The 22774-nt window shown below is 34.3% G+C and overlaps 1 protein-coding gene across 4 annotated transcripts in view; it reads right to left on the bottom strand.

Annotated features, from left to right (window-relative positions):
• LOC123550592 (uncharacterized) overlaps positions 1-22774 on the bottom strand; it is a 135898-nt gene that overhangs the window by 54534 nt on the left and 58590 nt on the right. For all 4 annotated transcript variants that reach the window (XM_053545495.1, XM_053545494.1, XM_053545496.1 and 1 more), the window contains 2 exons: positions 19448-20516; positions 5467-5628 (listed from right to left, as the gene is read on the bottom strand). In XM_053545495.1, coding sequence (XP_053401470.1) covers positions 5467-5628; positions 19448-20516 — 1231 coding nt within the window. The remainder of the gene's footprint in view (positions 1-5466; positions 5629-19447; positions 20517-22774) is intronic.

Genomic DNA, 22774 nt, shown 5'->3' with positions numbered 1-22774 from the left:
CTCATACAGTAACTTAATTTAAACTTCAAAATATAGAGTATAAAATGAAACATAAGGCAACCAAGTTAATATTTTTAACAGCAATTTAGGCAATAAAAAGTAGTCATAATACACTAAAGAAGTCATTACTTGGGGTAAGGGGCCATTAACCTTTACCCTGCTAAATTTTTTAAATGGACAGGTCCATCATTCAATTTGGGCAGTACCACTTCTTATTCAAAGGGGTGTTCACTGAAAATTTACTGACTGAATAGCGAACAGTACAGACCATGATCAGCCTGCACAGACGTGCAGGCTGATCTTGGTCTGGACTGGTCACAAAGGCAAAACCACTTGCCGCCAGCAAGCTGAAGATTAAGATGGGGAAACTGTGTTAAAACAACTAAAGAAGGGGAAATTGTCATAAATATGTTACATGACTTACTTGTGTTTTAACGGTATGGTTTGTACTTAACAGGTTTTTTTTTAATATTAAAGGGAAAACCTACATTTAAAAGAAGGGCACTGGGCTGCACTCTGCAATAAAAACAGCCCTGAAATAACACTGAACCCTTAAACAGTATATAACAGTCAATTAAGGACAGCAGGTATGTAATCATTCATAAACATTATTATATCTGAAATTATGACAGAAATGATACAAGCATTAAAACCTTTGAAAAGCCCTCATTTAAGTCATTATCTTATATTTTAAAATGTCAGAAAGTATACCACACTAAATACCATTCAAAACATATCCTTATTTTATTAATAATACCATTATTACAGCCTAAATGGTAATATATTTTATACAGTCCTTTTAATCAGCTAGGATCAGCAATTGTATTATCTAATGTTTAATCACTGACAGTAGAAGATAGTCTACTGTACAGCATATCAGGGATTTAATTAACAAGATAAAGGGCAGACAAATATGTAGGTGTCAGTCTGGGTGGGGATTTTCCTAATCCCTCTACTAGACATAGAAATAACAGATCATTATTCTTAATCCGTTAGCTTTTTTAAATGATAAACATAAATATCTCAACCCTTAGCCTGCTAAATTTCTAAAATGGACTGGTTCATCATTCCATCTGGGCAATACCATTTATTATTTGAAGGGGTGTTCACTTAAAATTTACTGACTGAATAGCGAACAGTGCAGACCGTGATTAGCCTGCACCGATGTGCAGGCTAATCTTGGTCTGCACTGGTCGCAAAGGCAGAATAACTCGCAGCCAGCAGGCTAAAGGTTAAAGTACATAATCCAAAATAAAACAATATGAATTTTACTATAACTGAAATTATATTTGAAACTTCACTGTATAATATTTTTCCTTAATGTCAAGGCACAGACTTCCCTGTTTCATGTATCTTTAAAAAACCTACTTTGTCAGTCTGCTGTAGTGAAATCATACCTTAGATTCCAAAAATGACCATTTCAAAGCATAACAACAGTGTGACTGTGTAGTGTGAATCTTGCTGGATTCTGTAAGAACTTACTATATGAGCAAGTAACTGACAACTTCCTCACATGAATTAGTGGAGAAAAAATGTGTGTGTGTGTGTGTGTGTGTGTGTGTGCGTGCGTGCGTGCGTGCGTGCGTGCGTGCGTGCGTGCGTGCGTGCGTGCGTGCGTGCGTGCGTGCGTGCGCGTGCGTGCGTGTGTTCGGGTTGAACGTCTTTTTCAACAATTTTTCAGTCATATAAATGACCGTTCTACTTGTAGCAGTGAGCACAATGCCCAGCTTTATAGTGCTGCCTCACTGGAATATCACGCCATAGACACGTGACATGATACCCCACCCAGTCACATTTTACTGACACCGGGCTGACCAGTCCTAGCACTACACTCTTAATTCTGAGTGCCAAGCGCGGAAGCTACTAGTACCATTTTCTACGTCTTTGGTATGACGCGGCCGGGGATCAAACCCACGACCTCCCGCACTCGAAGCAGACGCTCTACCACTAGGCTCTTCAGTCAAATCATCATGGTGAACAAAACATCAGCCTAGGATCAAACTTGTGACCTTTAGCATCATAACCTTGCACTCTACCTACTGAGCTAACTGAGCTTGCTGCAACCAGAACTTGCAACAACTTCAACTACTGGAAGATGGAGACAGCTGCCTAACCTGCTCATATACAACTTCTCCACCGGCTACACCAAAGCAACTTCCTTCGTTAGAAACTATCAGCATGAGTCACTGGTATTATTTAAGCAACAAATTGAATATTCATAAGGTCACATTAGTTATACAAAAAGATAAAAGGGTAAAACAAAACCTATTAAAATGCTTCTTAAAGCTGAAGGGAATACATATAAATACAATTTAGGTAACTTTTGTCTTTTATCCTAGGGCTATAAAACATGATCAAACACAAAGAAACCAGATTGAGACATCATGTCCTGTTTTATCTGCTTAATATACAAACAATTCATGCTTTTATGTTGATGATGTCACTTTGAACATCCTTTAAGCCTATAAACCTATTAACCCTTAACCTGCTGGCGGCAAGTGATTCTGCCTTTGCGACCAGTGCAGACCAAGATCAGCCTGCACGTCCGTGCAGTCTGATCATGATCTGCACTGTTCGCTATTCAGTCAGTAAATTTTTAGTAAACACCCCTTAAAATGATAAATGGTACTGCCCAAATTGGAAGATGGACCAGTCCATTATAGAAATTTAGCATGGTAAGGGTTAATATGTATATTTAAGATGATTTAGCAAATTAAAAACAAAGGTACACATCTGTTCACTCAAAATATATACCCTTTTTTGTAAGGAGATAAAGAAGGAAATCTGCTATCTTAAGTACAATGGCAAGGGGATGAAAATTCATATATATTTACAGCTGACCCTAGTGACTCCAAGATCTTGAAGGAACAAGAGATGTTTGTAGGACCCTTCCCCACTTACAAAGCAAATTAATATATAATTTACAGTATCTATTGCACTATGGAACCCGAGGGTTAGCACCCTGAAAAGAGGTACCAACAAACGGACATGAGCAAAACTATGCGCTTTCTTACCCAACTTTCTAGAGTATATGTAGAGAAGGTTTTGGAATTCTTACTAAATATCTAGACTGGGATAATTATAGAAACGACTGAGTTAAATGTAACAATTAATTTGTTTATTTTCATTTAATTAAGGAATTCCTCCAGTAAGTTTAAACAACTTTATGCATTCGAGAACCTTAATCAGAAAGTAACATAGCCAATTAGTACTAGCCTAAATATACAGATAAAAAGATAGTCAATCATTTCAGAGTTGATTAGTTCATCAAGTGATGAAAAAATAAGTAGTTCCAACACAAAGTAATAACTACATCATTCTGCAAGCCTTATAACGCACTATCGCACTATCGTAAGAGACTACACCATGAGCTCTTAATTATCTTTAAATTATGTCTCTTTTTTTTAGTGGCTAGGGCAGAAAACAAGAGGGCCAAGATGGCCCTTAGGTCGCTCACCTGAGAAACATACCATAACAGTGTAAACATATTTAACCTAGTGATTTCATAGAAACAAATATTCTGACCAATTTTCATTAAGACTGGACCAAAAATGTGGTCTCTTAAGTGTAAACAAGTATTTTCTTCCATTTGACCTAGTGACCTAGTTCTTGAGCCAAGATGACCTACATTCGAACTTGACCTAGATTTGATCAAGGCAATCGTTCTGACCAAATTTCATGAACCTCAATTGAAAAATACAGCCTCTATCACATACAAAACATTTTTCTTTGATTTGTCCTAGCGACCTAGTTTTTGACCCCAGATGACCCAATTTCGAATTTTTAACCCCAGATGACCCAATTTCGAACTTGGCCTAGATTTCATCTCAGTAATCATTCTGACAAAATTTCATGAAGATCAGTTGCAAAAAAAACAGCCTCTATCGCATACACAAGGTTTTTCTTTGATTTGACCTAGTGACATAGTTTTTGATCCCAGATGACCCATTTTCGAACTTGGTCTAGACTTCATCAAGGTAATCAGTCTGACCAAAGTTCATGAAGATCAGTTGAAAAATACAGCCTCTATCGCATACACAAGCTAAATGTTGACAGACGACAGACAGACAGACGCCCGACATCGAGCGATCACAAAAACTCACCTGAGCATTGTTCAGGTGAGCTAAAAACACAGCAACAAAAGGGCAATGATGGCTTGAGTCACTCACCTAATATTGACATACCTTTAATATAATATTATGTCATGACAAACTGTATCTTGGAGTGTTACTAGCTATTGTAGGTATAGAACTACACAAACAGAATACCACAACATGAACCTGTTTCAAATTTGATCTAATTTTCAGTTAAACAGTTCTTTGTTTTTTTTCTCCTGATCTGCCATACTGACATAGTTACTGACCTCATTAAACCCACTTTCAAACTTGACCATGCCTTACACAGACTAAGAGGAAAATCTAAGCCTCAGAAGTTTAGCAAGATTTTCCTCTAATCTGACCTAGTGACCTACTTTTTGTTCCTACAGAACCAGTTTCGACACTGGTCTAGATTTGATAAAGACAAACATACTGACCAGGTTTAATACTGATTTAGTACAACATATAAACTGGCCTCTAGAATGTAAACATGGTTTTCTATGACTTGACCTAATGACTTAGTTTTTTACCCAGGATGACCAAGTTTCAACCTCATCTGAGGTTTATTCTGTTACATTGAGACTGGGTCAAAATAATGACCTGTGGTGCATTGAAAGCTAAAAAGTTATTTAAGGACACACCACCTGCGATGAGGTACACAAGAGTGGTCAGAATATCTCACTTGGAGAACATTTCGCTCAGGTGAGCTAAAAAGTGAAAAATGGATTTTCTAGTCTAGACTATATGATTATATTGATCAATTAGCTATCAAAAACTTGAAATTAGTTGAGGATTTCCAGGGGAAAATTACTACAGAAGACACTCTTGTGACATCTATGGGACCAACCTAGCCTTCATGCAATGTGTGCGGGGAACCAGCAAATTCTCTCTTTAATTACTGGATGATGTTCTCAGGTTTAACCTCAGGACTCATACTTAAAAATGAATGCAATATTTCAAACAATTAAACTCCATGTTATTGTTTTATCCACCATTAATAAATCAGCTTATAAATATTTCCTAATTGATAACCATCTCATTAACTAACAACCCTTGACATAATTAACAATTGATTTTATCTTACATTGTCAGATTATGAGCTGTATCAGTGGTAATCATACCTTGACCTTTGCATGAACTCATTTTATTGTAACATATTGCATGTTACATTTAAAACTGTCAAAAACACATACCATACCAGACAGTTGACTAAAACTGGCAACTGTATATGATTTCAGCCACATTATTTTGGTCACAAAAAATAACCATTATAATCAGTGTAATATGATCTCTCTGCAGCCTAATTTGGTTCCCTGAAAGAAACGGCAAAAATTATTCATGATGCACACACTTGAAATATTAAACATACCTGGAAGAATTGCCACCCCTGACTGCAGAAGCTTATAATCCACATCGAGGATTGTTTTCGGTGGCTCCAGGTGCCGATGCTGATGTAATCCCGCACTTCTCGGACTTCGAGGTTTGTCTATCTCTCGTCCGTCTGTACTATCCATAGTCCTTGCACGTAAGTCTGGTGAAATACAACGAGTACATGTCAACAGGGAATCAGAGTGGTGATAATTCACACACCTATCCAAATGCAGTATTGATATAATCCGAGATATAATTTTCCGTCTTCGACTATTTCGCGCACCATTATGAACACACAGAAAACTGTCTGAATGACTTCTCATAACAACCATACTTGAGCAAAAAGAATGTTAGACAATATTGTATCGTAAATTTGTGTTTATAACAACTTCATTTGATTCATTCCAATACGATATAACGCAAGCCTCGCCTTTCAAGACTTCTTATTTAAATTCAAAAGTCGGAGGATGTACTAAAGTTTAACTTAAAATGAAACGCATACTCTGCAGTATAAATTTTCATTCATTAATAATCCAATAATCCTTTTCAACAAATTGATCGGCTCATAAGTTTATAACACCTAACGGCAGTTCTCATACGTCTTTTATTACTTATCCAATTTATAATATCTCATAATCCAGTGTAACTAAAAGTACTCCTTCCAGTACATGTTTCTGAATATTTCAGTACATATTTCTGAATATTTCAGCATATACTTCTGAATAGTTCAATACATTTTTCTGAATATGAACATTACCAAAAGTACTTCTTTCAGCACATGATTCCAAGTATGACCATTACTGTTAACAACACTAGTTCCTGGACAAAGAACAATGATAATGAACTAATGGACACCACAGTCTACTGCTGCTCTTTGTCCAGATCAAATATGATTAAGATTGATTGAGTTTTCACAGAAGTTCTACAAAGAAATCAAGGATTCCATATGATATTTTCTGACATCTGATTAAGCGCTCAGGACAATGTGAAACATGTAGCAGGTCTTTCAAGCAAAAACAAAATTTAATATGGCTTAGAACAACTGCATTACAGAAACATTTCTGCAATAAATTTGTGTAATTTAACAATGAAGATTACATAGAAGTTCAAAGGATTTTTAATTTACTCTTCAAAGAATTTAAGGAAAAAATGTAGCTCAGAGTGTAAAGAAACCTTTCAACAACCCCTAAGTATGTACTTAATTCTACAGAAGCCGATAATGGCAACTTGGTGTACTAAAGTAAAACCTTGCACTAGTTTGCTCCTTTTACTGAAAGATTACATGTTTCTTATAAAACCATATTAAAGCTATTGATTTCTATCAAGTGAGACAAGTTGTTAATAAGAATTGATCTTAGATGCAAAACCAGCCAGTGAAGCATCCAATGTAAGAAATAAATTCACCACACTGTAAACTTGCAATATTAATAGGCCTAGAAATGCATTATTAACCGAAATTTTAATTACTCTGCACAGCATTCTTTTCAGTTATTTACTATTTGCTATAATAGAGTATATACAGTTCACTGTAAAAAGTAAAGTACTCGTAAAAGTTCCATCAAAATCTGCATAACAATCAAGATCCCAGCTTTCTCATACTAAAATATTTTTCATTCAGCTCAAGAAATGAATCATAAATATTCATCAGACATTAACTTAGGAGAGTTCAGATGTAAAAATATATCAAGGGCAAGCTGTTAAGCATATACCATAAAATGAAAATAAAATCGGAAGGTTTCAAAAGAAACAATTCCACGCTAGGAACACACATGTTGCCAAAAGAATGCTACTATTTTACAACAGCTGGAAGTGTGACACAACAGCAATCCAAACTATGTCATTCCAATACTCAAAACTGCAGCATCTGATTGGCTGTTTCTGGGCACAAATTTTGAAATTGACCAATGACAACTGACCAGACGGACATATGTCCAGAAAAAAATCCAACTAATTAGCTTGTTACCTTGAAGCAAAGACTCTAGGCTTGAATTTGATATATATGTCTCTAATAAACTTTAGTAAGATGCCTAATTACTTTATTCTTATCTTGAAGCACCTTCAAAAAAGTCTCACTTTTTCACCATATCAATCAGGATTCAAATTCTATAGAACTTCCCTTTTCAGCCGACTGTTGAATAAAACTTTAATGTAAAACTGAGTTTTTTTTGTTTTTTGTTTTTTTGCATTATGTTCTATTGTCATAAAGTTCCCACACAAAATCTCACAATTCCACACTGACAGCTAGGTCAAAATACTCAAAAATCTAACTAAAGAGTGTTGTCTTTCTGTGGTAATCCCAGAAGTATTCCAAATACAGAACCAAATAAAATCACACTACAAAACAAAAACGTCTCTCCATGGGAAACAAATCAGAGAAATGAGAATTTTTAATTATTTTTTAACAAAAACACTTCTGATGGATGTTTTTCAGTACTTTTTTTTTATATTAAAGATCCAGACATATACTGGCAACTATATCCATATCATCAAAAAGCTTCCATTATACATGGGAAATAAATCATCAATACATGTATATAGTCAGCTTATTTTCTTGTCAACTAAACAGCTGTTAATCAGCTCAATAAATGTCAACACAATTATCTATCAATCTATATTATCTTCTTTTATTTTATCTATTACCTCCCTTAATAAATACAAACACTAGAGATTTGATTAACTGCAACTTTTGACCCAGTAAACTTACAGGTGTTTGCAACAGATAACCTGATAATTTCTTTGACTTTCTAATATCATCATATTTAAAATGTTTGTTGAAGTGACCTTTACACAATGTAGACCTGACCTCTTAAACTTGTAAAACTGACCTCTTTAATAACATATTAAATGCAGACTTTTATTTAGTAATTGAAATATTTAAACAGATACAATCTTTACATTCTTCACATCTGGTCACTAAATTGTTAATGTTAAAAGTTAATGGTCACGTGTGTTTTAAAGGTCATAAATGGTATTTTGGACTCTATCAACAGTAGTCCATGCAAGGATTTTCACTGATTAATCAAATCACTTGCATTCATAATACAAGTTTTTATACACCACTAAGCTGATAAACTTTGATGGTATAGCATTTGGCACAGGGGTCACTTGTTTGAGCTCCCCCATCCACTAGGTGTACCTATAATGCAAATGTTATTCAAAGACGAGGCACTCAGACTGTTAAATATTCAATTTGCATTATATTATTGAGTATAGCAGTAAGAAATTCCTCAGCCTACATGCTATTTACTGAAACATTTTGGCACAGTTGCAAATACTAAAACTTTTACAGTTTCTTTGAATATCATAGTAACTGAAACAAATGAGCCGTGCCATGAGAAAACCAACATAGTGCGTTTGCGACCAGCATGGATCTAGACCACGCAGGCTGGTCAGGATCCATGATGTTCGCTTTCAAAGCCTACTGCAATAAGAGAGACCGTTAGCAAACAGCGCAGGCTGGTCTGGATCCATGCTGGTCCCAAACACACTATGTTAGTTTTCTCATGGCGCGGCTCAAATATTGTAAGTAGAAGATTTTCCAAAATATTCTAAGGCAATTGAACACTTACATGGCACTTTATTCAAGAGTACTATTGATTACCTGACAGGCCTGTGTGACAATTTCTACTCACAGAGTATCAGACAAAATGAAGTGCACACAAATCTTTATTCCATTTGGAATTCAGATCAGAGAGATATTGATCATATAAACAGCAGTGATTTGTCTATACAGTGCTAAACATGTCTGTATACACCAGACTTGGGTGATAAGTTATCAGTTTGGTGAATTAGTGCAAGTCCACTCACTTGGTATCAAATTCTATATTTGTGATCAAGATCTAAAAATAAATAATATAAACAGTCTGAGATAAGCTTAATCCAGATTTTTTTGTATATAGAAGTTGCAATATTCAAGGTCAGAAAGTGCATAAAATATTTTGTTTGTACATGCTTTCAAGTTAAAAAAAAATTTGAAGAAAATTGAGCAGTTCTTCTATGAAGAACCAATGTTGTTGTTGTTGTTGTCTTTTTATTTGTACAATATATATATGTTTTTGTAATATTTCAGATTTGTACCATCAGTTCTTTAATGCTAAATTATTTCTCTGCAAGTAACTGACAACTTCCTCACAATTATTTGTAGATGGAAGACTTCATCACCACCATCCACCTGCCTGGTATTGAAAACCACAGCCCTAAATTGGTAAGTCTATTTCCCCTTTCAGGTATTACTAGCACACTATCTGACTGGAGAAAGTTTAACATGATGTGGGTGTGATACCGCAGTTCCAAGAAAAACCCGAGTACTGGCCCCTCAGTTGTTATGAAGACACAAAAGAGCCTTTCGGTGCCCAGACCTAGCTATTTCTTTTGCTTGGTTATCTAGGTGGGCCCTTTAGTGCTGACACTGTAGTCTATAAGAGCCGTGCAATGAGAAAACCAACATAGTGGTTTTGCGACCAGCATGGATCCAGACCAGCCTGCGCATCCGCGCAGTCTGGTCAGGATCCATGCTGTTCGCTAACAGTTTCTCCAATTCCAATAGGCTTTAAAAGCGAACAGCATGGAGCCTGACCAGACTGCGTGGATGCGCAGGCTGGTCTGGATCCATGCTGGTCGCACACCCACTATGTTGGTTTTCTCATGGCACGGCTCATATATTTTACATTTAGTTAGACAGACAACATCAACTTAACATACAGTAATTTTAATTACTCTTGCATTTTGACAAATTACTTACTTGAAGAACAAAATGAATGACAGTAATCAGTTAATTTTATCAAAGTACTCAGCCTACCATACCATGAACTTAAAGGGCCGTGCTCAAACATCCAACAAAATACAGGAACAGATGGCATATTAATGACCTCTAACCTCATGTGAGAAGAGCTGATCCAAACCAATCAACAAAGAGTGTTTGGTGTCACAAGAAAATTAGATAACAGTCTTTTGTTCTTAATTTTCCAGGACCTTGTTAATGTAATTATCATTATTTGGTCATGGAATGAAGAACAGGGTCTCATAAAAACATCATTTACAACAATGAAAACTTGATTGTAAGCCCATCAAATGCTCAGTATCTGATAGATGATTGTCTCTTTTTTAGTGCCAAAATGGAAAATGGGGGATTTAACAAAACATTAATCAATAACCCATCTTATCAATATAAAAAGATTGTTCCAAGAATTCCTTGTCATTAAACACAACTTAATCCATTTAGAAAATTTTATGGTATTAAAAGACCCTATTTACACCTAATCTGTTTTTTTTATTTCATCTTTGAATACAATTCTGAAGAACAAAGGGTGTGTCTAAACTTGTAATAAGGTAATTTCTGACAAACTATGTTGCAGACATTCAAGTAGGAAGAAGAGATTAATAAATTGCAGATTGTCAACAAGTCAGGTCAGAGACCTTTTTCCTACAAAGCCATTATTTACAATGGGAATGAACCAAACAACAAAATTGATTAGTAACTGAATAAAACATACAATAATAATTCAATTTTCCATCTAGAATTCCTGTAGGAAAGGATTAATATAACCTGAGAAACTGGGTTGTGCTAATTCTACAAAATTGGACTGCTTATGCAGCGAAATCATTACTCTTTGCGTGGGACTAATTTTCGTGGATTTTATTGACTGCATCAATACACTAAATTTACTGCCAACAAACATATAAAATTTCCAATTCATCTTATCTTTTATAATTCAGGGCTCGACAAATCCACTTGTTCCCTCAAAAATATGACTATGTCCTCGAGTGAGTGGAACCAATGTTTTAGTACTTGTCCTGTAGGATGAGTGCGATTTTTGACCACAAATACAATAAATCTAACTGAAATGGAGCCGTGAAAAAACCAGACAGCTAAAAAGTAATTTGTTGTTTGCAACTGTACAATCGGCCCAACTCTGTTACGGTTCTGCATTATTACTGCATTAGCTAGACACTCAATAGCTCAATAACAAGATTCTGATATATACCGATTTTAATGGACTTTAAAATAGACGCTGTCTGTAAAAATATCACTCTCTTAGTACAAATTGAAGCGGGACAAGTGAAAATTCTAGGCCGCTCGTCCTGCAGGACGTGTTGCTTTTAGAGGATTTTCCAAGCCCTGCAGTTGAAATCCACAAGTAAATATCCCTATGCAACAACTGTTTTTGGCCAAAAAAATTTTAAACTCAAGAAAATAAATGATTTTACAGTATCACATTATTTCCACAAAGTTTGTTTATATGCAAGTTTTTAAACAGAAGGAATCTTATTTTGAAACAAGAGCTGTCACTATTGGTGGCAAATGCTCCCAAAGCATGCCCAAGAATGCTACAGTTGTCTGCGCAAAATATACCAGAATAGTTTAGGTATGAATCATTTTGTGACCTTGACCTTTACCTGAGAGATCCAGGTCGTAAGTGCGACACATCTTCTCAATATGGTTAACATTTGTGTCAAATTATTTTCAAATCCCTTGATAAATGGCAGAGTTATGGACCAGAAAAGAAACAGACTATGTTAACTTTTGACTTCTAAGTGTGACCTTGACCTTGGAGCTAGGGATCTGGGTCCTGGGCATGACACATCGTCTCATTATGGGGAACATTTATGCCAGGTTATTTCAAAATCCCTTGATGAATGGCAGAGTTATGGACCGAACAAGAAACAGACCATGTTAACCTTTAACCTCTAAGTGTGACCTTGACTTTAGAGCTAGGGGTCTGGGTCTTTTATGCAAGACATATTGTCTCATTATGGTAAACATTTATGCCAACAAAAGATTTCTATATGACAAAATATTTTTATATTTACTTTGTTAATTTAGTTAAACTGAACGAAGAACAAGCGATGAAAATAAAAACACAAAGAAAAAGTTTGACATTACAATGATTTTCTGTTTGTTTCAATGAATTCATAGTGATAATTCTAGTTGCCTTAGTATTAAAGTTATGAGATATAAAAGTGGCAGTATAATTTTTGCCTGACTGCCCTGATTTATAAAATGACAATGCAATATCGAATATGGGTGTCAGCATCCACATTTGTATCTCTAGGCAACCAACAGGCTTTTTTATGGTCAATTTCCGAAATCACCCTGAATACTGAGCCATGATAACAACCTGATTATTTCCTTAACAACCGGGAACATTTCCTCTGGCCACTAACCGGAAATACTTCGGAATATATTGAAGGCATTCTGCTCGATTAACCATCAAAATTGAGACAATAACAAGAGAAAATAGAAATAAAGCTACAACAAAAACAGAAAATGGTGTTTTCTGAATCAACATAAGACTGTTTCAACATTTTGAAATAAATCTTTCTAGCAATTGTTGAACACTTCTGCTGGATAAATGAGTGCTACCTTAGACTTAAATCAAATGAATTTACAAAATATTATAGGAATGATGATGATGGTGGTAATGATGATGATATAGTTGTTGTTGTTGTTGGTGCTGATGATAATGATGATAATGATTATAGAAGGTATGATTGTGATCATGGTGATGATGATGATGGCTGTGGTGTTCACGATGATGATGGTGATGAGGGTGATGATTGTAGTAATGATTACAATGATGAAGAAGATGATAGTGATGATGGTGAAGAAAACTTAACTAGATGATACTGATTACATAATCTCATAATCACATTAACAACAACAACAACAATGATGATGATGATAATGACAATATGATTTTTCACGTTCTGATGATGAAAAGACTTTTACTACCATGATATGTTATAGTCTATGAGCACTTAAAAGCCACCAACTATATGGCTTAATGGCAAAATCCATGAATATTATACTTAAACACACATCCAATATACAGCAATATATCCCATTTTAACCAAAGGAATGTCAAAAAACACACTTCAAAATGAATTCCATATTTTTGACACACACACACAACACAATCACAGTAGAAAAGATGGCTGATATATATCAATGATAGGCATCTATATTCCAAGAACTATCAGTGTCATTATGCAACAAGAAAATGTCAATATTCTTCCCGCTCATACCAAAGAACAATAACTCTAGCTGTCATTTCATGTTACATAGTGCTATACTCTCAACAATCTGTTACAGCAGTAAGCTGAGTAGGTGGCAACTGTTCAAGGTCTAATCCATATTCAAAGAGAAAAATATATAATACAAACAATGTATGGATAAAAAGAAGAAAAGCAGTGATTTCATGAATCATTGTAGTAAAAGGCGGAAATTGGAAGCAGATGGCAGTCCCTCTATTTAAAAGCTCATTTGGAACAGGAAAAGTAGCCAAGGCTTCAGACCACTACAGCAGGTCCTGGCCCTTAATGAAACCCTTGGAAAGGGATCTTAATGTTAGTGCAGAAGGTTTATTTTTTCTAAAAGGTAAGTATAACAATTCTGAGTTATTTATTAACAATAATGTATTAAAATACAATGTTCTGTGTCCTAAAATCTTAAAACTGGTAACCTCCAGGTAATCCCCTATCAATGTGTAACTTTAATTCTATATATATAACTTAAACAGTGTAACTATTTTACCCAGGTAGCTATATCCCGGCACAAATGAAGCTTGTTATTACCGAAGATAATAAAACCTTGCAAATTGCAGGTAACTGCATCTGTTACAACTACTCAACAGCATATGATAAGTATTTCAAACTAATAAACTGCAGTATATATAATTTTCTTTCATGAGAAATAATCTTTCTTGCCTTTCTTGCTTTGCTTCCCTGGTTTCATGCGAAATTCACACATTTCCATCAGATCAATATAATAATTATAGTGATTTTTTGTGCATGTTCCAAAAACATGCTGTCATTGAATCCACCAGTGTTCTAGATTGTTTCTCAAACTGCAGACAACATGATCAAGGATGAATTTCCCTTGTTTTAAGATGTACAGTGATTGAAACAGCCCTCACTCAAGCACCCGTGCTCACTTGTACAATTCAGGGCTGTGGTCCCTCAACTTTTTCAATCTACTGTCTGTTTCTTACTGCCTCTGTTTCGGATGCATTTAAAGATTCAAATGCTCGGATTTCTCGAAATCTTGACAACTTGAACTTTTTGCACTAGACTAATATGATTTGCTCAGGATCAACTCACACCTCCTGCATTGATTTTTTTAGGCCCTTTCCTCCCTAGTGCTCTAACAAGGGAGTTACGGCAAATAATCTTAGAAAAGAACAGTGTTTCCCCTGTGAATATTTTCCATAAATTGTTAAGAAATTAAATGACATCAAAAGCAAATGATCCAATAAATAGTCCCCTTAACACAAATGGTCATCCCATAAACTGCTACTTTGACAAAATACCATTAAGTTATTCTATAATAAAGACTCTTCCCAGAATTTCATGTTCTAAAACAATACTTTTGAGTATCACATAAAAGACATTATACGCATGTCATTTCTCCTTTGGGATACTGGTACAGAATCAAATATCTTTTGTACATTTTGCTGTCTTAGTGTGGAATTAAAGCCAAAATGATGGACTGTTCTGTATTCCCCTTCAAGCATAAAACGTTTTATGGGCTTGTGTTTGTTCTGATTTGTTTATCATTAAAGGATTTTTTGTTTGTTTTGTTTTGTGCTTAATGCTGTTTTTCAAAAATATTTCAGTTTAATATGAAACTGGTAAACCTAAACAGTGTTCCTGGATTCTGCACCAGTACATTTGTTCCCCCCAAGTAACTGTCAACTTACCCACATGAATCAGAGGTGGAGGACGAATGACATCATGTCTTATATCAAATCGTCACAGAGAACATTATATGCCTCGTCCGCGGATCGTACTGATGACCCAGTGTGATCCTCCGAACTGGGCTAAGCCAAGGAATCAGCCAAAATATCATTAAAGTGCTCAAATGAGTATACATTTTACAAAAACTTGAAAGTAAAAAGCAAACCATCCAGCGAATTGGCGAAAAAAAGGACTTGATGAGTCATTAAAAACTCAACCAAAAAAAAGCAATTGAAAAGCGATTAAAATGTAACTTATAATACCGTGTTCAGACTACGTTTTTAATCCTACATTAACTTGGGTTTATTTTTTAAACTCGTTTGCGTCCACACTATATGTGGTGTAAAACGTGAATTTTGTAAAGGTCAAGTGGTTTCTGTAATGTAGCATTAAAACTACCTCGGGAGGTGGTTTTAATACTACATTAAAAAGTAATGCTACATTATTTTACAAATGTGAACGCAAATGTGGGTTATAACTGGTTTTACAATCCCAAATCCACAGGTCTTACCTTTTGGAGGAAGAATACCATAAGTTTCTCTTTTATATCAAACAATTGATGCTGTGGCTGGCAAAAGTAATTGGACTGTTGTTGAAACAAAAACATTAAATTGCGATATGGAGTCATGCTGACGCTCAAAATGGACAATAGATGAAATGAACAGAAATTCTGAGATGAACACAGAAGTTTAAATATTGATGACCCCTTCTTGTTTCTGTTAGCTTCAATTCTTTGTAACCTTTTTTGCTTATCGCAAGATATTTGTTAACTTCCAACATTGCATGTATATATTTAAACCACATTTCTTTGCCTAGTGTGGACGCAAACTAGATTATATTTTGATGGGTTTTGAATGTCAAATACCAATTATAGCCAATTAGTGCCTAATAAAAATAAAACCGTTCTGCTAGTGTGAACACGGTATAAAGCAATCATTTCTACACTGAACATTTTAAATAACAGAACTTTTATCGTTTGATCAAAAGTCACCACAAACTGGTCAAAGTAAGATAAAAAGATCAAAAATAACAATTAAAATCTAATTTGGGCATCAAAAAGGTTAGACAAATAAATTTTCCTTTTGTTACAAAGCTGTCACCTTGGTAACAGATATGAAGGTTGAATTTAACAATATACAAGGTTGCCTGAATTGGAAACTTCTATTACATTTTCAGTCTAAAAAAACAATTTAACCTTAAAAAATTTCAATCAAAATACGTAACAGAACAAAAAGTATGACAAACATTATAGAATCCCTTTAATGCCTGGAAGATCATGTTATTACTTTAACTCTCATTTCACTGCATTCTTGTAGATGATGATTGATGAAAGCGTCTGGATCCTCACTTGCTTGTAATAATATTAGCGGCAAATTTTTTAAAAGAATATTATCTTTCGATTATACAAAAAAAAATGCATTTTGCAAAAGACTTACCAGTTACATAAAGTATGTCCGTATATCATGAAAACTTTAATCAGACTTAATATTTACTTCTCACTTACAAAAACTCATGCTGATTAAACATTTATACAGAATTTTAATGTAAACAAGCTTTCAAGTAACAAAAAAAGTGGGCTTAAATACCAGTCCAGAAGTAAAACACACAAAATGAAAGGATAAAGTGTACGCCTTTGTATTTCTAACCATAACAGTTAAAAGAAACTAACATTTAATACCACACGGACAAGTATCAAAAACAATAACATGTCAATCAAATGAACTATCGTAATTAATATTTCACTGTGTTAATTAATACTTAATGAAGTTCAAAAAATACAATATATTGTTTCTAACACCTTAGCAAACACTAAAGATATACGGCTGTTAATTCTTTGATTTGATATACGGGAGCTTCAAAGGTCATGGCTCGAATTTTATGCTAGAAATATTTCTATTATTTGCGATTTCACTTTCAGACCTCATCAATTTATTTTATGACACTGAACAATAAATGTTTTCCATTCAGAATATCAGTAAATGGAGTCGTAACATGCGATCTGGGCTTTTAAAAACTTGACCTTAAAGATCGAAAATATTGTGTCAATTGCTTTAAATGCCATCCATTAAAATACATTAGGTCATTATCATCTGTTGAACTTGATTTACAATGTATTCGAATTACAAAAAAATATAACAATTACAATAATCTTTAATATTGCTGTCGCTATTTAAGATTGTTGATGAAAAAGCTGATAAACCATAATGATGACGATGATGTTCAAATTAATTCTGCTTCTGCTGCTGATGATGATGACGATGGCGACAATGTGTAATTTGTAATCACACTGATTATGACACTTGTGACAATGATGATGATTAATTTGTCATAAAACTATTGTGATAACACTGATAATGAGAATGATGATGACAAAAAGACGACGATGATGATGATGATGATGATGATGATGATGATGAATTTGTGGCAATACAGACAATGATATTGGTAATGATATGACCAAGATGCCAGTGACATGGACAGTAAAATCATACAACATACTACTAAGGATAAACATGCAGTAACTATGATGATGATAATGGTGAAAATAATGATGTTGGCAAAAATCCATTATAAGCAAAATTGCACAGCATTCAACATGCAACCCATGAACCCAAGTAACTGAAATGACTAAATGAAATTGACAGAGGGAGCCAGAGGCTCTTTGTTTCTCCAGAAACGACAAGTTTGTCCATGTTATTAATTTAGAATGTACAGAATAAGCCATAAAACAATTGGCAGCAAGGAACAGTCAGTTCAGAAATATATCAATTGACTCTGCATCCGGAGGCCAAATATAATAATTGGAATCCATTCTAAAGTTGGAATCAATTTTCTACGCTAATTACACTAATACGCAAATAATTGCAAAAATAATGACTATCCATTTTATCCAGTAGGCACGAATATGAGCAAAAATGTCCGTGCATAAATCTGGTAATTATACAGCTGTCGAATTCCGCTGCAAATTTCTCATGCCGGACAACAATTAAACACATTTCGTGTGAAATTGACTCTAAAGAAAAGTGAATTGCAATTACGGAAAGTGAAGAATAGAAAGTTGAGATCTTATTAGCATACTTCTGCAGTCCTTGTGGTTCTACAATGCATACCCTTTAGTAGACTATGTATCATACATTGTATGAAAAAAAAAAAAACTGTCCAAGGGAGACAACTATAATACTCTTACAGTTTCTACTGATTATTATTTGCTCTTGCTTACAAAGATTCCTCACCAGTTTCTGTGAGTTACTATTGGTAGAGTCAATCTTGAAAGGGGGAGAAAAAACTTAAAATGAAGATAAATGAGAATGTCAGTTTGTTGGAGAAGTCATTATGTTAACATCATCCCTGACAAATCTACATGTCACCTACTGTCCACAAACTTTTTTCGCTTCCTATAATTTATTATGCGGGTGAAAAAAAATCTTGGTTATCATTAGCAATCTGCTACCTGGCAAGGTGAAAAATGAACATTAAAAGTAAGGGATAAAAACAACTATGTATATAAAATGGCAATGTTTGGTCCACATCAACAAAATTATTAAATGTAACAATTTCATGTAGACAGTTTTCTGTGTGTCATTTACTCTTTTTTTCAAACCAAATATGAGCCGCGCCATGAGAAAACCAACATAGTGCATTTGCGATCAGCATTCGCACAGGCTGGTCAGGATCCATGCTGTTCACTAACGGTTTATCTAATTGCAATAGGCTTTGAAAGCGAACAGCATGGATCCTGACTAGACTGCGCGGATGTGCAGGCTGGTCTGGATCCATGCTGGTCGCAAATGCCCTATGTTGGTTTTCTCGTGGTGCGGCTCATATTTATCTTCTCTTTACACTTTATACTTCTGACAGATATATGACGTGGTGTTTTAGGTGTTTTATGCATTTTTCACATAACTGATACCTTATTTTATGTTGTGGAAAAACAATTTTAAAAAATACTTTCACAATCAACATCTTCTATCTTATGATCATATTGATATAAAGATACAAAATTATAAGTATTTATTTAACAATACAACTAAGCATTAAAAATGTAAACATGACCTATGTATTATCTTACCTTTTTTAAAACAAGTTAATTTTGCGGAAGTCAAACGAAAAATTGACTTCAGGCATTTGTGTGAAAATATTACAAGTACCAGGGGAATAAATACTAAATACAAAAGTAACTGCAGAGGAAATACAGAAAAATATAAAATACTCTGCCATTTATTAATTCACCATAAAATACCTACCAGGACTATTTGGATTGCTTCTGTTATATCCAATGCTATGGCTGTATCCATTGCCATGACCCCCACATACATTGTTCCCTTGTTCAGATAACTTGTCACATTTCAAACAACTGATCTGACCATTTTTCCCACCTTTCATGTTTTCTGGCAATGAACCATTTAATCCTGCATTCTGAACATTGTTAACTTGATTCTGTCGATGGTTAAACTGACCAGTGTTGGGGACAACATCTTCCCATCTTAACTTTTCTGTACTTTCTTCTAGGAGAGCAAGACAATTTCTCAATGCTTCACCTAACACTTCAGTTGAATCGGATAAAATTTCTTCCTTCCATTCCATTGTGAATATTTTACCAAATTTAGATTCTGGTACTTGAATTTCACGACAGACACTTCCGATACAGAATTTTATCCATAATCCTACTGTATTAGCACCCTTCTGCTTAACAAGAAAGTAGAAATCTCCGCTCCTGAATTTATCCCAAGATATATCACTTAGATTTACTATCACATGAGAATGACAAATTAATGGCCAATGGGCACAAAAACTAAACAACTTCTCCCTATAATTATCAACAACTATGGTAGTATCACATAATTTCCTGAAATCACACTTTTCACTGTCACAATTATCACAATTTGCTATATTACATTTACAAGATTTCTTTAACTTATGATCACTTCTTTCACTTTGATGAGTTCTACATGTACAAGATGCTTCTTCTCTTTCTGCACTCTCTACAGGCCTCGGTATTTCAGTTATGTTGTCAGAACTTGGTTCGTTTTCCTGCAGGTCACTCTTTTCACTTGTACCTTTATCTGCTGTCTTGTCTTGGTCAGTTCTGTTTTCTTTGGCTTCAGGTTCAGTTTGATCCTTTTTGCATAAGCTGCAACTTGACTGGCTGCTTTGTTCGATGCCTCCAGCTGATTGGCTGTTGTCTAAAAGATCGAGGTCAAGATCATCACTACTGTCTTCTGCTGCTTCAACATTATCATCATCATCATCATCAGCATCAGCAGCAGCAGATAAGTAGTTTTCTCTCAATTCCTGAAGATGATTTTGTTCAGCCTGAAAGAAAAATATAAAAGAATTATTGTGCTGAAGTCACAATAGTTGAAACAATGCCCAAAAAGTAGCCATTTATAATATGAGAGAACAGACATCAATATCTGTCTGGAACGCCTGAAATAGCACCTTATATTGAACAGAATGTTACAAGTAGACAATAAAACTCTCTCCTGAGACATCTATATAGCCACAATTTTTGTTATCCAACATCTTAAAAATTTGCACTTTTATCACCTATATTTTTGCACTGTTTTTGTGAGTCTTCTGGTATGCAAATAAGGTCATCTTACAGGAATATAAATCTGCGTATACTGAAATCTTTTAAAAACAACTTTTTTTCCATGATATACTTAGATATCTACAGATTTTACGAACTAGTGGTTTTATCTCATAAACACTATGCAAGCTCTCAAAATTTCAATCTTTATAAAGTTTTATTGCTATTACTATCTTCATATTAAATCAATCTGGATTATTCTACATGAGCTATATTTAGCCTTATCACATTATAAATTGATTCCAGATTGAATTTTTAAGGATTTGATGATCAGTTAATGAAATTTTTGGATTTTATTATCAAATAATGAATTTTTAAGGATTGATCTTAGAAGAAATCCCATCAAAAGGAATTAAAAATGCCAGCAATACCAATCTCTAATGACCTCAAAAGATCAAATATAGAATTAAATCTAACACTATTTGTTCCCTGTATGACAAAATAAATCTTAAAACGCACATTTTAAAAAAAAATACCAGTAATTCACCCAGTGTAGAAAACTTTCACTCAAATCCTATTTTCATTTTTTTTCAATAACACAAACTACTGAACTTTATAATGGTCTAGACAAAAGTATAAACAATAAGAAAATATAAACAATCTCCTATTTTCAGAAATGGAAAAAAAAACACATTGTCACCAAGGGAGAAATGAAAACTAATAAACTCATAAAAATAATGTAAGTATTGGTTTAAATTTCTCCACATCACAAAATCTGTAAATTTCAAACAAAGTCTTTTAAAGTTTACTTTCTGCACATTAATTTACCTTGTTTAAATCGAATCCACCACAAATATGCTAAACGAGTGCAGATTATATACACGTCCACCAATACAGATATTGTACATGACCAATGTAGATAAAATAAGTAAATCTTTACTTAAACTTGAGACTCATTTAGACAATACCTTTTTCCTGTATCTTTTTACAAAATCAACAATTTAACACAAATATATTGCAATAAAAGAGCTCTTTAAAGTCAACATTTACCATATATTTCAGAAAATTATAATGCATGAGACATTTTATGACTTCAGGCACTAGCCAAGATGACTTGAATGGAAAGGACTAAAAACTTTACAAAACACCAACAAATTAACAGTCTAAATGCCATTTATCATACAAAGATTTTTTTTACTGTGTTTTATTTAACTGCCATTAATTAACATTAACTATATTCAACTCCCAATGTAATTTTTGCTGTTATTTGGTGCAAAGAAAATCTAACCACTGCCATTCAGAATTGGACTCATCCATCCAATAGATCAGGGTCACTCATTTCACAGAATATAAAAACTTAAAAAAAAAAATAACCTGAAGTAGTTATTTCTCTTGTTGCATGGTTACTGACAGTTCCATGATCCTACAATTCAACATAAGAGCAAATTGGTTCATAAATCCAAAATTATATGAATAATTTACAAGAATCAGGTCAATAATATTTTAGGTAGATGGCTAAAGCAAGTTTTAACTGATGGGCTTTCTGTATTGACTCCCCACCTTTCTGAAATATTCCAGAATATCCGGATCATTAACTCTTCTTCTAAGCTATGGAGTGAGTTTCCGGGCTTTAACCCTTAGCCTGCTGCAGGCGAATTTAACAGCCTTTGCAAACAGCTTGGAACCAGATCAGACGCTGATTAAATCGACGTCTGATCAGGTTCCAAGCTATTTGCTACTCTGACAATATTTCTTCCAATTTTGGAGCAAATTGAATGAACTTTACAATTTTAGCAGACGACATTTCCAGCAGACGACAATTTAACTAGCATGGTAAAGGTTAAAAGCCAGGCCCGAACAAGAGGACAGTCAGACTTAATGATGACAACTCAGTGACCAGAGTAATAGTATGTACCAATCATCCTTTGTGAAGCACAAAGATCACTGCATGTCAACACAAAAGGTACCAATCATCCTTTGAACAGCACAAAGATAAATTGTAGGTACAAGTCATTTACACCACAAACATTGCACAAAAATC

Source organism: Mercenaria mercenaria, chromosome 6, assembly GCF_021730395.1.
Source record: "Mercenaria mercenaria strain notata chromosome 6, MADL_Memer_1, whole genome shotgun sequence".
Taxonomy (NCBI): domain Eukaryota; kingdom Metazoa; phylum Mollusca; class Bivalvia; order Venerida; family Veneridae; genus Mercenaria; species Mercenaria mercenaria.
Note: the sequence above shows the minus strand (reverse complement) of the source record. Positions and strands in the feature narration are given on the sequence as shown.